The 16,178-nt window shown below is 49.1% G+C and overlaps 1 protein-coding gene across 1 annotated transcript; it reads right to left on the bottom strand.

The window, feature by feature from the left end:
* Nucleotides 1-1,421: 1,421 nt before the first annotated feature.
* Nucleotides 1,422-13,967, bottom strand: LOC121271149 (syntaxin-6-like). Its single transcript, XM_041176906.1, has 8 exons — nucleotides 13,856-13,967; nucleotides 12,183-12,352; nucleotides 10,725-10,819; nucleotides 10,075-10,137; nucleotides 8,721-8,834; nucleotides 7,162-7,268; nucleotides 4,060-4,154; nucleotides 1,422-3,559 (listed from the first exon to the last, which is right to left on the bottom strand). Exons 1-8 carry the CDS (start codon nucleotides 13,888-13,890, stop codon nucleotides 3,483-3,485), a joined length of 756 nt encoding a protein of 251 aa, XP_041032840.1. The 5' UTR covers nucleotides 13,891-13,967; the 3' UTR covers nucleotides 1,422-3,482.
* Nucleotides 13,968-16,178: the final 2,211 nt, after the last annotated feature.

Genomic DNA, 16,178 nt, shown 5'->3' with positions numbered 1-16,178 from the left:
CATCCTCCTGAGGCTGAGATTCTGATCTTGGCCACACTAACATGGAGGTAAACAAGAGGGCAGCCAGACACTGGCAGAGCTGGGGCTGTCACACACAAAAAAGCTGCACTACACTTTTCAGCCAAGAAAACCATCCACAATGTGGAAGAACAGAGTTGAGAGACAATAACACAAATAGTATAGATACAGTTAAGAGGAAGCTAGTGAGGTGCATGAGGGAGAAATAAACAGAAGAATAGGATGAGCAGAGGCTGGTGTGGAGCAGAACATACAGCACTGACCCTCTGTCTGAAATTACTACATAATGTGTAACAACAATTACAGGCAATGAGCTGCTCATTTTAAATACCTAGTTTATTGTAACCACCTTTTTATATCATTTGAACTCCTACATTGTCACATTTTAATGAGAAACATTGTTATAATTAAATTATCAACCAATAGCCGGAAACATTCCAGCTGTGACTCCCTGTTCCTCCTAACAATCTTCTCCTGAGACTCTTGACCTTTTCTTTCAACACTTAAATATCCTCGCCACCCCCACCACACTCCTGACGACTCACCACTGCCCCCACCACACCCCTGCTCACTGCCACAACCACCCCACCCACTCGCCACTGCCCCAACACTCGCCACCACCACCAAACCCCCCCCAACACTCGCCCGCCCCACCACCCCCCCCACACACTCGCCCGCCCCACCACCAACCCCAACACCGCCCCCACCACCAACCCCCCCAACACTCGCAACCCCCCCACACACTCGCCCGCCCCACCACCAACCCCAACACCGCCCCCCCCAACACCGACCCCCCACCACCAACCCCCCCAACACTCGCAACCCCCCACACACTCGCCCGCCCCACCACCAACCCCACCACCAACCCCCCCACCACCAACCCCACCACCAACCCCCCCAACACCGCCCGCCCACCACCAACCCCCCCAACACCGCGCCCCCACCACCAACCCCCCCACCACCAACCCCCCCAACACTCGCCCCCCCCACCACCAACCCCCCCACCACCAACCCCCCCAACACCAACCCCCCCACCACCAACCCCCCCAACACTCGCCCCCCCCACCACCAACTCCCCCAACACTCACCCCCCCCACCACCAACCCCCCCAACACTCGCCCCCCGACACTCGCCACCGACCCCCCGACACTCGCCCCCTTCCCACCAACGACCCCCCCGACACTCGCCCCCCCCCCCACCACCGACCCCCCCGACACTCGCCCCCCCCCCACCACCGACACCCCCGACACTCGCCCCCCCCCCCCCACCACCGACACTCGCCACCGACCCCCCCGACACTCGCCACCACCACCGACACCCCCCCCCGCCGACACTCGCCACCACCACCGACCCCCCCGACACTCGCCACCACCACCGACTCCCCCCCCCCGACACTCGCCACCACCACCCCCTCCCACAGGAATACTCAGTATCTTAAACATGAGCTTTGAAGCCACTGGTTTCTGCAGCCCACATCTCAAGATACAATCACCTCTCGTTTCTATCGATCGACTCTCTTGTCAATGAAGAATCCACAGGTATCAGGAGCAGACAGGGAAGTGGAGTCGAGACCATGATCAGATCAGCCATAACCTTATCAAATGCGGAGCAGGCTCAAGGGGCTGAATGGCCTACTCCTGCTCCTAATTCTGTTCCTTCAAGAAAGTATTTCATTACGTTTGAGATTTTTTGATGGTGACTGTAAAATTCTTCTTTCATAACCCCACCAAAATTAATATCTGGAATTTGGCAATCCTCAAGCTGTAATGCACCGATGCCTGGACCTGATGCCCAGGAATCATGGCAATCTCAGATTGATTGGGTTTTTATCTCTCGTTCCCACTCTGGCACTGAAAGCTGGTTCTCAAATATTCACCACTCACCAGCTTGGATGTAGACACAACAACCCTCACCCAACAACATCCAGAACAGAACTGGTCTGTGCTGCTAGATTCAGTGTACGCTTCCTCATCACTGGCGCACTGTGGCTGCGAATATATACAAACTACAGAAATGCACTGGAGCACCTTGCAAATACCACTCGACAGCATCTCAAACCCTCCACTGTCACCTCAACCACTGTCAATAATAAGAGCAGTAGTGGTGTGGGGGCACCGCAATGTCCAAGGTCCCACCCAAAGTCACACATGGTCTCCCCAGAATATCTATCACCTTCGCTTCATTGCCGACAGGTCAAAATTAAAACCACGGTCAGAAATCAAGTTATTTCTGTGGTCCTATCACAACCTCAGGCCATCTCAAGGAGAACTTTTGAAGCGTAGTCACTGTTTTAACGTGAAAAATGCCACAATCAATTTGCACACAGCAAGATCCCACAAACTGCAATGCGATAACGACCCGTTAATCTGGTTGAGAGATAAATATTGGCCAGGACACCAGAGGTAACATTCACCACTCCTCTTTGAAATAGTGTCTTGGGATTTTTTTTTTTACATCCACCTGAGAGGATAGGAGAGGCTTCAGTTTGACATCTCATTCAAGTGATGGCACCTCCGACAGTACAGATCTCCCTCGGTTCTGTGCCTATGACCACAGTGTCCTCTCTCTGCTGCTTTGGGGTGTCCCACTCTCTCTCGAGTGGGACTTGAATCCACGACCTTCTGACTCAGGAGGCAAGAGTGTTACCTGCTGAACCATGGTTGGCAGTTGCAAATCATGATACTAAATTTGGCTTGCTCTCCATTGTGTAATCTGGGCATCACAGAAGGGGACTCCTGTTGGAATTAGCACCAAGGGAACTTTTAAGGTCCACTTGAGAGGACAGATGTCTCATCTAAGAGACAGCACCTCTGGCAGTGCAGCACTTCCTCAGTACTGCATTGGGAGCGTGCGTCCAATTACCTGTTCAAGTCTCTGAGATCTGCAGCCCTCTGATTCAGAGGCAAAACGCACAGTGCCTGAAGTTCAAACCTTTCAGGTAAAGCCCCTTCAAGAGGAGTCGGACTGGGGATACCTTTTGCAGAGCTCGCTCAAGGAGAGGGAGCAAGAGAGAATCAGCAAGATTCCAGTCTCTCTCCGAGGCCCAGGCAATTTTACAGCAGCCCCCACTCCTCAGCAGCGGAGAGGGGGCTGGGCTTGTTGTTAACTATTGCAGATTTATTTGCATTGTTTACTAAAAAGCCAAGAGGCTGGAGGTTAAATTTTGTCCAGTTCTAAAGCAACTACCTTGCGTCCGCTATTGACATCCTGAAATGTATAAGCTAACCTATTCCAAAAACAAGATGTGATGTAGTATTTACATTCCTCTCCCCTCTGCATTGGTGCAGCAAGTTTGGTCTCACCAGAGTCCTAAAAGTAACAAAATAAAGAGAAGTGGCAGGACTGTCCTGATCCAAGTGGAGCTCCGAGTAACTTGCTCCCGCTCTATCCCACGACAGATGTTCCAGTCGCTGATCGCCCTTGGCAACCCGTGTCATACACGATTAAAAGTCCCAGCTCAACGATCACAGAGTGAAGAATAATATGAGCACCAAAATCAGGATGATAAGGAGAACGACAATCACACACCACTGACGCCGAGCTGCCAAACAAAAGTTACCATCAGTCTCAGGCCAAAGGCATCGTGCAATTCAACACCGTTGGGAGAGTAAACAACTTGCATTTATATAGCGCCTTTAATGTAGTAAAGCATCCCAATGCGTTTCACGCGAACATCATCAAACAAAATCCAAGACTGAACCGCATGGGAGACGTTAGGACAGTCACAAAGGCTTGGTCAAGCAGGTAGGTTTTAAGGAGCTCTTGAAGGGAGAGGGAGAGAGAGGCAGAGGGGTTTAGGGAGGGAATTCCCAGGCAGCTGAAGACATGGCTGCCAATGGTGGTGTGATGAAAATTTAGGATGGAATTAAATACTTGAAGAAAAATGGGTCCAAAGAATCAGTAGGGGAATGGGACAAAAGTAGCTGGCTCAGAAATTGAGGTAGCACCAGTGCAGGAACAAGGGGCTAACCAGCCTCCTCCTGTGCAGAGGGGACAGCGGGAGTAGGGGGGTGGGTTGGAGACGAGAGCTTGGAGGCTTACCAGTGGTCATGTGAGAAACTTTGGCCAACTTCTTCAGGGTGCTGTCCAGGCGGGAATGAGTGTTGTCCATTTCATGGGAAAATTCATCCAACATCCTGGAGGGCAGAAATCAAACACAGTTAGAAAGCAGGAGGAGGCTCTCTCCCTACAGAACAGTGAACCTGTGCGACAGGCTCTGCGACAGGCTCTGCTCTCACACAATGGCCATCAATTCAGTGAATTTCTTCATCCGCAAAGTGGACTTAATTCTTGCTGGGGCTGTGTCCCTGCGCAGGGTGAAGCAGACTCGGTGTGCAGGGTGAAGGGAGGTGAAGGGAGGTGAAGGGGGGCGAAGGGGGGTGAAGGGGGGCGAAGGGGGGCGAAGGGGGGCGAAGGGGGGGGCGAAGGGAGGTGAAGGGGTGAAGGGGGGTGAAGGGGGGTGAAGGGAGGTGAAGGGGGGCGAAGGGAGGTGAAGGGGGTTGAAGGGGGGTGAAGGGGGGTGAAGGGGGGTGAAGGGGGTGAAGGGAGGTGAAGGGAGGTGAAGGGGGGTGAAGGGAGGTGAAGGGGGGTGAAGGGAGGTGAAGGGGGGTGAAGGGGGGTGAAGGGGGGTGAAGGGGGGTGAAGGGGGGTGAAGGGGGGTGAAGGGGGCTCGGTTCTAGCAGATTTCTGGAGGCAGTCACAGGATGAGAAACATTTCTCTGCTGATAAGGAGCAGCTGCTTCACTCGCAACTTGACGATAATGTAAATATTTTTGAGCTCATCACATCTCAAGCCCTTCAAACTCAATGTGGTGCAGTGACTGCTGTTATGTGGTACACAGCAAGACAGTTAGTACAGGACAGAAATGGCCAGTTAATCTCATTATCTCGCCATGTGTAGTCACCTAACTGTCTGCTTCCTTCAAAACTCCAGCATTACAGCAAATGGGCCAGGGTTGGGTCTGATCTTTGAGTTATTCCTCTCTCTGCCCTCTCCTTCCCCACAGATTTGAATGGATTCTGTGTTTCTGGGATGTCATCCCACATCCCAACAAACTTCTCCACATGAACAATAAGTCTGAACCTCCAACCACATCTTTACACTCACCCCCTGTGAAATACTCTCCCCCCATCTGGTCACATCTTACACAAAGAAATTAAAATCTCACATTTGTGCAACACCTTTCATAACCTCAGAACATCCCAAATTGTTTTACAATTTGAAGTGTAGTCACTGTTGTAATGTAGGAGACACAGCAACCAATTTGCACACAGCAAGCTCCCACAGACAACAATGATAGTGACCAGATAACCTGCTATAGTAACGTTGGTTAGGGGATAAATATTGGCCAGGACACTGGCAAACATCTCTATTCTTCCGAGAAATTGTTAAGGTCCATGTAACAGGGCAGGCGGTGCCTCGGTTGCATGTCTCATCTGATATACAACACCCCCTTGTACTGCCCCTCCAATAATGCAGCACTCCTTCAGTGAGGTGCTCCCCTAATACTGACCCTCCGACAGGACGGCGCTCCCTCAGCACCGACCCTCCGACAGGGCAGCGCTCCCTCAGCACCGACCCTCCGACAGGGCAGCGCTCCCTCAGCACCGACCCTCCGACAGGGCAGCGCTCCCTCAGCACCGACCCTCCCACAGGGCAGCGCTCCCTCAGTACGGACCCTCCCACAGGGCAGCGCTCCCTCAGTACGGACCCTCCGACAGGGCAGCGCTCCCTCAGTACCGACCCTCCGACAGGGCAGCGCTCCCTCAGTACCGACCCTCCGACAGGGCAGCGCTCCCTCAGTACGGACCCTCCGACAGGGCAGCGCTCCCTCAGCACCGACCCTCCGACAGGGCAGCGCTCCCTCAGTACTGACCCTCCGACAGGGCAGCGCTCCCTCAGCACCGACCCTCCGACAGGAGGGAGCATCCTCAGTATGGACCCTCCGGCAATGTGGCACACCCTCAGCACCGACCCTCCGACAGCGTGGCACACCCTCAGCACCGACCCTCCGACAGAAGGGAGCATCCTCAGTATGGACCCTCCGGCATTGTGGCACACCCTCAGCACATTTCTGGGAGTGTCAACTGGATTTTGTCTTGAGTGCGAGTTGAACCCATGGCTCTCTGATCCAGAGGTGAGAGTGCTACCCACTGAACCACAGCTGAGTCTACAGACCCCCACGTTCTTCACCTAGGTTTCTGAATTAAAATAAAAATAACATTTGGGAGTTTGTGGGTGACTCAGCTGGTCTGAATGTAATCTATCCAGTAAGGGAATCGACATACACTGTGGGTGACTCAGCTGGTCTGACTGTAATCTATCCAGTAAGGGAATCAACTTACACTGTGGGTGACTCAGCTGGTCTGACTGTAATCTATCCAATAAGGGAATCAACTTACACTGTGGGTGACTCAGCTGGTCTGACTGTAATCTTTCCAGTAAGGGAATCAACTTACACTGTGGGTGACTCAGCTGGTCTGACTGTAATCTTTCCAGTAAGGGAATCAATTTACACTGTGGGTGACTCAGCTGGTCTGACTGTAATCTATCCAGTAAGGGAATCGACATACACTGTGGGTGACTCAGCTGGTCTGACTGTAATCTTTTCAGTAAGGGAATCAACTTACACTGTGGGTGACTCAGCTGGTCTGACTGTAATCTATCCAATAAGGGAATCAACTTACACTGTGGGTGACTCAGCTGGTCTGACTGTAATCTATCCAGTAAGGGAATCGACATATACTGTGGGTGACTCAGCTGGTCTGACTGTAATCTATCCAATAAGGGAATCAATTTACACTGTGGGTGACTCAGCTGGTCTGACTGTAATCTATCCAATAAGGGAATCAACTTACACTGTGGGTGACTCAGCTGGTCTGACTGTAATCTATCCAGTAAGGGAATCGACATACACTGTGGGTGACTCAGCTGGTCTGACTGTAATCTATCCAGTAAGGGAATCGACATACACTGTGGGTGACTCAGCTGGTCTGACTGTAATCTATCCAATAAGGGAATCAACTTACACTGTGGGTGACTCAGCTGGTCTGACTGTAATCTTTCCAGTAAGGGAATCAACTTACACTGTGGGTGACTCAGTTGGTCTGACTGTAATCTATCCAGTAAGGGAATCAACTTACACTGCCTGCTCTTCCAGCTCGTCTCCTATTCGCTCCGACATGTTCTTGAGGACTGCACTGCTCCCAAGTACCAGCTCCAGCTGATCATCCTGCTGTTCCATTATCAACTGTACAGAACCAAGGGCGAGACTTACTTCACTATTTCCAGAAAAATAAAGATCATTTCTGTGCATGTTTCACACCAAAGCCTTTTCCCAATGGCCACAGTTTAAAATGTCCGTTTTTAAAAATTCAGTTTTGAGATGCAAGGCCAGCATTTATTGCCCATCCCTAATTGCCCTTGAGAAGGTGGTGGGTGAGCTGCCTTCTTGAACCACTGCAGTCCATGTAGTGTAGGTCCATCCCCAGTTGCTGTTAGGGAGGGTGTTCCAGGATTTTGACCCAGCGACAGTGAAGGAATGGCGATATATTTCCAAGTCAGCTTGGTGAGTGACTTGGAGGGGAACTTCCAGGTGGTGGTGTTCCCATCTATCTGCTGCTCTTGTCCTTCTAGGTGTTACTGGTCATGGGTTTGGAAGGTGCTGTCTAAGGAGCCTGGGTGAATTCCTGCAGTGCATCTTGTAGATGGTACACACACTGCTGAATGGGGTGCTGAGTCAGACAGCTGTGTGACTTGGAGGATTCAGTTCCTCATTATCACTGCACACTATCAGCACAAATGCTGCTTCACATTTGCTCCATACAGCGTACACTTGTACAGATTAAACTTGCCCCAATTTCAGATAATAAAACACAGTAGCTTGGCACCCAGTTACACTTCTGATCCTGGATTTAGTCTACGCACTGGGTGGTTCTAAGCCACACAATTGCAGGCTCTACGCCAGGTCTGTGCAGAGTCAGCTAATCTGTGCAGGACTGATGGAATGGATGGAGAGAACATGCAGCTCCCAGAGGTGGGTAGATAGCTCTGCTCCAACCTCAGATTATCAGATCAGCCATGATCTCATTGAATGGCAGAGCAGACTTGATGGGCTGATTGGCCTACTTCTGCTCCCATATCTTATGATCTAACTTCAATCACCACAATGGTGCAAATTTAAAATTCTCAACCTTGTTTTCAATCCTTGCATGGTTTTGCCACCTCCCTATCTCTGTAACCTCCTCCAGCTCCACGACTCTCTGAGATTCCTCCAATTCAGTCTCTGGAACGCACCCCATTTTAATCAAATCTCAATGGTGCCTGGGCCCCAAGCTTTGGAATTCCCTCATTAAACCCCTCCACCTCTCTCTCTCTCTTCCGTCCATTAAGACACCACCTAAGACTTAGCTTTTAATTTATACTTTTAGTCACCTGACCTAATATCTCCTTTTGTGTGGCTCGGTGTCATATTTTGTTAACTTGCTGTGGGATGTTTTACTGTTAGAGAGTGCATAAATACAAGTTGTTACCACCTTCTAACTGAGATTATAAAACCCGGGGCTCCTCACCTCCCTTGTCTCTATTACACACAGGCTTTTAAATTGAACCCCTCTCCAGCAGTTGGTGTTATCCTGCACTTTAGGCCTCGGCCCTTTATTTCAGCTTCTCGAGTGAGTGTTACCCCTGTTTGAGCACTTACCCGTTGCTGAACTCGCTGCTCCTCGATGTACTGCAAGTTTGCATTCTCCAGTTCCTGGTCTAGGTGCCTGTATCTGTCCATGGGCTTATGCTGTTCTATGCCTCCAAGCAGATTCTACAACAACAGTAAGAGGAGGTCAGTTCTCACTTCCCCCATTACAGTCCGTCTTTCCAATACCTGTTACAGTGCACCCGCCCTCCCTCCCTCCCCAGTTACAGCCCACCCCCCCCACCCGCCCTCCCTCCCTCCCCAGTTACAGCCCACCCCCCCACCCGCCCTCCCTCCCTCCCCAGTTACAGCCCACCCCCCCACCCGCCCTCCCTCCCTCCCCAGTTACAGCCCACCCCCCCCACCCACCCTCCCTCCTCCCCATTTCAGTCCGTTCTACATACTGCGATGCTTTGTAAGGGTTACAATGCTCAACAATTCGTATGAAAATACCAGAGTGTGTAACACTGCCCAAGAGATCAGGCAATTCTAAAACCAACCCGTGAACTGGGACAAGGTCCAAGAAAGATCAGAGACTTACCTCATGGCTTAAATATACTCTTAATTCAAAGCCACTTCATTCAAATGATCTGATCGAACCTCAGAGCACAGAGCAGACCATTCTGCCCAATGTGCCTGTGTCAACCCTTTGGAAGAGGTATTAATTGGACTCATACCCCCTGCTCTTCCCCATAGCTCTGCAAATCATTCCCCCTTTGGCTCTTTATCCAATTATTTTAAATCTGGGTCATCTGGTTACTGACTCTCCGGCCACTGGAAACAGTCCCCCCTTATTCACTATCAAAACCTTCCTGATTTTGAACATCTCAATTGAATCTCTCTACGAAGGAGAACAATCTCAGCTTCTCCAGCCTCTACACATAACGCGAGTGTGTTAATTCAATTTATGTTTAGTAGTAAATCCCCGAACTGTCTTGTCACTTACACAGTTTCAAATTATCTGTTAGTTCAATACTTTTAGTTAAAAAAAAATTCTGAATTCTCAGAAGTAGTTGTAGTAGTCATGGAGTGTGATTAGTGAGTGGAAATAATTGTGCCCACTGACAGTATACCAAACCAGAGACTAGCAATCTGTCGAATGAAAATCCCACATAAAATCAGGCAAAATTACCATTCCTCACTCCATTGACCCCTTCTGATGTTGAGCAATGATAGTAGCAGTCTCGCTGTGATACTCACTGCAGTTCAATAGTTTGACAGCACTCAGCATCTCAGCTCACACTTGGGACAATGAGAGCAGAGGGCTGCTGCTGTGAGTGGAACTGAACCCATTCAAGACTCTGTGTCGAACAGGAAGCGAGAACCTAAAATTCAAACAACTGTTGGCCGATCCAAAGCTGCTCACCTGTCGGTTTCTCCTCTCACCAAACGCAAGAACTGAAGGACTCGAAATGTGGTCTTTCATTTCCTGGTGAAGTAAAGAGTTAGAGTTGGTTAGAAACACTGCGCCTCCCCAGCAATCCAGAAGAGATTCTCTCTCACGAACCTTGTCGATTACAGTGAATTAGCATTGAAAGGCCTAACAAAGAGCTCTAATCTCTAATGGTTCTTGCAGTGCAGGCTGAGGGGGGGGACAAAGCCAAGGCTCCCACTCCTGTCCGTTATCCTCTGTCGTCACAGCTTTTCTTGAGAATTGGGACTCGGCTGTGATGTTCAGCCCCCTGTAGCCAAATAGCCCAGCAATAATCACTATCTAGGGCTCACATCCGAAGAGGGTAAGGTACGTAAGGAAACCAAATCCATCAGGAGAGGTGGGACATGAAGAGCACTGTCACACAACAGAACCACGAAATACAGACCCCCCCAAATCAAACACCTCCCTCATAGGTAAATCCATAAACCCACTGCCTGAAAAGACATTAGGAGCAGATTCAATAATAATTATGAAAGGACAACCAGAGAAATAATTAAAATTTGCAGGGGCTTTGGGGAAAGAGTAGGGGGATAGAGATGATTATCTGCGCTGTGACCCTGGGTGCGCTGAGCAGTTGCTACCTTCACAGTTTGTCTCGTTTTGACCACGAAAGCTTTCCTCTCTTGCAGCTCAGTTGTCTCAATCTTGAACTTCCGTGGGTTTGATTCCACAATGCGTTCGCAATAGTTAAGGGACAAAGAGACAGAGTGACAATAGTTTGCAGTTAAAGATAACAGAAACAGTCAGGAGACTGGTGATAAGGACAATTCCATCACAGGCTCGGTGCAATCTCTGAGAATACAACATTGTTTACAGGTAAATCTAAATCCAGTGAAATAACAAGCAAACAAAATTTGAGAATCCCACTCTCTTTAATCATATTTCAACGCAAAACTCCACAGCAGTTACTGAAGTCCCAAAGAATGGTTTTTATCCCGAGGTTTTAAATCATTGGCCAAAGTCCTAAAGGGGAGGCAAGGAGAATTTTCTTTCCCCCCCCCCCCCAGTCAGAGAGTTGTCAGCATCTGGAACACTCGACCTGAGAGAAGTGGTGGAAATGGATTCTATCAGTAACTGTAAAAGTGATTTGGAAGAGAGGTACTGGAGGATGGTGAATTTACTACAGTGACCGACCAAGAAAAAACAGGGATGTGGGACTTAGCAGGAGCCAGCAAAGGCACAATGGGCTGAATGGTCTCCTGTGCTATACGTTCCTCTGGCTCTGACCCAAGTCAGCACAGCGCGGGGTTACACTTGGACCTTTGCTAAGAGTGTGTCTTATCAATCAAACATATTGCTGAACCAGGTAAACAGGACTTCAGTTTACACGCACACAGACATTTTAGACTCTTAAGTGTCATTTTAGACTCGCGTTCACACACATTATATGTAATATAGATAGAAACAGACGCACACACACCAATTCTGCCAGTTTCTATTTAGCCTTTGTTCATTTCTGAGGCTTTCCCTGATGTTAATTTTCAGAAACTTGCCACATCACTGACTCTGCCCCGAGACCACCATCAGCGATGTGACCCCCTTTACAGACCACTGCCACCCGCCGGGGGGTATCTCCACCCATTTTTCCCCTCACACTCAACGGGTAACCATAGTGTCTGGCCATAATGCAGCTCGACAGAGCAGCCAGTCTCAGGGTCGATTCCAAGCCCGTGCCAGTTTGCTGATCCCAGCCTGGTTTAGGGGGTAGTGGTGGGGGAGGGATACCATAATCCCCCACTCAGCAATCTCAAGAGGAAAAAAAAAATCAACCAGGGCCTCTGCTACAGACCACTGTCCCGTCAGGCAAGTGTAACAAGAGCAAACCTCAGGACAGAGTCAGGCTCAGCTGTGATGCCTATGATCAGTGAATAGCCGGCTGAGTTCCACAAATGCCTGGCAGAGGGAGTTGGCACCTGGGGAACTGCACTGCAATTGGATTAGTACTAACTGGAAAGGAGGGCAAAGAAACAGGTTTGTATTTTTAAAAGACATGGAACTGTGAGAAAGAGTGAGAGAGCATAGCTGCGATTGGAGGATATCGATCGTCTCGTCCAAATCCTCCAGGTCCCACTCGATGCTTCGGAGGCTGTTGCGCAGTTCATTCGTTGTCCAGTCATACTCCTCCTTGCTGACACTCTGTGTGTCCTGCAGTAACTCACACCATCGCTGGTACAGTCCCCGAGCTGTATTCACTGCCTTCTGCACCTCCCTGAAAGACATTGCAGAACATGTTAATGAGGGTGACCCTGAGGGAGGGAGACGACCCTGGAGAGGGGAGTGGAGGGGGGGAGTGGAGGGGGGGAGCGGGGCGTGGGGGGTGGGGGGGGGGTCAAACCATTGTTGCTGCTGAGCCAAGAGGCAGAAATCTGGTAGCCTTACATTTACCTTTCATTTCTATAGCACCTTTCAGACTGATGATGCCCCAAAGCACTTTTCGGCCAATGAAATACTTTTAAAAGTGCAGTCACTGTTGTAATTAGGGAACACGGCAACCAATTTGTGCACAGCAAGATCCCACAAGCAGCAGTATGATAATGACTAAATGTGCTGGCAGAGGGATAAGTATTGACTGGTGGGGGGGACTGGGGCTGGTGGGGGTGGGGGTGGAGCAGGATTGGGAGGCAGGGGAGGGGGAGTAAATAGCAGCATCCTGATTGAGGTCCACTGACACGGGTCCACTCACAGTGAGGAAAGAGTTAGACTGCCCTCCTTGTTACACAGCACATAGACCTACAGTAGGCACCTGGCTGGTGTACAGGGGGACTTGTGGTGTCCGTGGTACTTTTACTCCAACTAGAGTCAAAAGAGAAAACCTTCTCGAAACACTGTCAAATCCATAATATTCCATAGATGGATTAAAAAGGTTGATGATGTTACATTCCAACTGTAGCACAAAGGCTAAGAGAAGATTTAAAATCATGACGGGTTTGGACAGAGTAAATAGCGAGAAGCTATTTCCAAGGGCTGGTCAAAGGGGTGATATGGAAAATCTTTTTTTTTTAAGCACCACAGTTTATTTAGAATTTGGAAAGCACTATGTGATGGGACACAGATTCAGTGACTAACTTCGAAAGGCAACTGGATAAATACTTGAAATAAGTGTTGGCATAAGGGAGAGCGGGACTAACTGGACTGTCCCACGAAAGAGCTGCTGAAGACTCAATGGGCCGAATGGGCCTCCCTCTGCTCTGTCATATTACTGCGAATGCAGACTAAAAGTTTTCTGCCCGGCTGTGAAGCGTTTTGGGGGCACCTGCAGGCCGTGAAAGGCAGTAAATGCAGACGTCCAAGCCCCGTCCCGCTCCTGCGGTTCTTTCTCCGAGATGGTCCAACAGCAGAATGCAAGTTGTGCCAAACTCCCGCACCCGCTCACACGCTGCGGCTTGCCTCTCGAGCTGTGGTTTGTGGAGTTTGCTCAATGCTTTACAAATCCCACCCCCCCCCCCCCACCCCCCGGGCTGGACTGGGGTAGGGTGGGGAGGAGACAGAATCCTGCTCGCTTCCAAAGAAGGTGCCAGGCAGGATCCGCTTGAGCTGCAGAGACGAGAGCTGGAGGGGCTTAGGAAGTTTCTGTATCACTATGTAAACTCCAGCAGGAACCAGATGTGACAACAGCAACAGCAGGAGCAGCAGCTCAGGAAGCAAGGGAGAGCAACCTGAGATACCACCACATCCTCCCAGCAACAGAGGGACGCGATGATCAATAGCTCACCCTTTCACCACAAAAAATGGATCCTCCAGTGACATCTTTGTCTCTCCGCGATAGACAGCCCCCCAGCTCCCACTGTTCAGCCGCCCTCAGTATAACCCTCCAGGAAATGCCCCTCATCACATGATTTAGGGATTTTTTTTTTTAAAAAGCTCCAACATCAAACAAGATCAGCTACTCAAAACTCTCTGAAGCAAGATGAACAGCTCCAGCTGCTGGTGTTGGAGGACCTGAGCTATCAGCACCGCCCGGTCCACTTGCTTACCAGACTCTGGTTATTTTTTAGGTTTTTTTTTTAAACAAGGGAAAAAACGAGCAGGGGAGTTATCCCCGGCGTCCTGGCCAAGGTTAGTTCCTCAGCCAACGCCGCCGAAACAGGTTACCCGGCCATTATCTGTTCTGTGGGAGCTTGCTGTGCGCAAATTGGCTGCTGCATTTCCCACATTACAGCAGTGGCTAAGCTTCTAAAAGTGCTTCATTGGCTGTGGGACATCCTGAGGTTGGGAAGGTGCTATAGAAATGCAAGCTTTTTCCCCCATCCGATTAAAAACTGAATATTTATTTGAAAGCAAGAATTTGTACAGCTTTAGGGACGAACTTGTTAGCCCAACCGAACAGCCAGTTCAGGCCGAATGGCCTCCTTCTGTGAGCCTATGATCTACAAATTGTTTGCTAAATGATTGCAGGATTATAGGTGCTCAACCTTAAAATCCACAATTCATGTTTCATAAAGAATTTCCTGAAATCAATCCCAAAAGTAGTAATTATTATTCCTACTTGCTCAGTTTGTTTTAAAGTAATAGGATTATTTTTATCTCAGCCAGTTTTCTATTGCCTCAGCCCTAATTCCCTCTCCAAACGTCTGTGCATTTCTATATCACTCTCCTCCTTTCAGAGGCTCCCTAAAACCTACCTCTCTGACCAAACTCAGGGGAATTGGTGGTATGGTGGTAATATCACTGGCTAGTTAGCAGGGTGACATGGGTTCAAATCCCAGCACAGCACCTGGTGGAATTTTAATTCAATTAATAAATCTAGCTATTGGTAATAGTGACATCTAACTCACCAAATGGGGAGGAAAATCTGCCCTATTTACTGGGGCTACAGGAGACTCCAGACCCACAGTAATGTGGTTATACTGCCCTCTGAAATGATCTTGCAAGCCATGCAGAATGAATTAATGGAAGTCACTATAGTCCCAGGGGACTATAGGCTACTCTCTCAATAGAGAGAGAGAGAGAGATGACTGGTGGTGAGTTTAACCTGAGGGTCAACACACCTCAGGCGAGGGGTGAGGTTGAGAAGTCGGGGCCTTCATAGATGATTTCAGCTGGTACAGGAAGTGAACCTAACCGACCAACTCAGGGTGGGTAACAAATGTTGGCCTTGCTTCACAACACCCACATCTCATCTGTCCATGTGTTTTGATGTCAAGTTGTGTTTGAAAGCACTCCTATCAAGTGCAGAGGGCTGATTTACTTTACTGTATTAAAGGTGCTTTTTAAATTCAAGTTATTACCTTTTTCTAGAATCTCCTTGGGTGGGAAGTATTCAATGGAATTCCAGAAATATTACCGGATTTTCATAATTCCATCCATTTACAGTTGAACCCAATGGTTTAGGACAATGGGAAAAATCAAATTGCCTTTTTATCACTTGGGTCTGTGGGATTTTTCTGGAACTTTCGTATGTTGCAGTTCCATCCAATTCGCCACAAAAACTATGACTAAGTGTCCTGCCTCATTGTTAAGTTTTATATTGCTGTCTGCTTCACTAGTCACTTTACATTATCATTCCTGGAACAATAAAGTGTTCATTATTAATGTTAAATGTCACCATCTAGTTTCATTGTTGATGAGGTGCATTACTAATCCTAATTGAAATGTTGACAGATACTGATTCACGTGAATCCTTTTAGAGAGTTCTAATTTTCATCATTTTCAATGGAATCATACAACTGAAATGTTCATGGGCAGAATTTTACATCTCCATCAGTGGGTGAAGGACCATTCAAAAGTCCATTGACCTCGGCGAGGCTATAAAATTCCACCCTGTGTATTTTTCAGGCATTATTTGGTCTCCTGCATTGTTCCTCATCTAAAGTGTGTTTTAGCTGCTGAAATAGTGGCGCTCAGGTTCACCTGTTTATGTCTGGTCACCATTCAAGGTCTCCCTCTCGGCAGGTAGTTCAAATAGGCACAATTGTGAGCTCAATTGAAGCAATGGCAGAGCCAAGGGCTCAGGAGCCCCACAAGCAGTTAACACAGTTTTGAAGAGGCTCCTTTATTTCACTCCCAGGATCCTCTCTCATGTGCCATTGGTTGTC

The sequence above is a fragment of the Carcharodon carcharias genome, chromosome 30, assembly GCF_017639515.1.
Source record: "Carcharodon carcharias isolate sCarCar2 chromosome 30, sCarCar2.pri, whole genome shotgun sequence".
In the NCBI taxonomy this organism is placed as follows: Eukaryota; Metazoa; Chordata; class Chondrichthyes; order Lamniformes; family Lamnidae; genus Carcharodon; species Carcharodon carcharias.
Note: the sequence above shows the minus strand (reverse complement) of the source record. Positions and strands in the feature narration are given on the sequence as shown.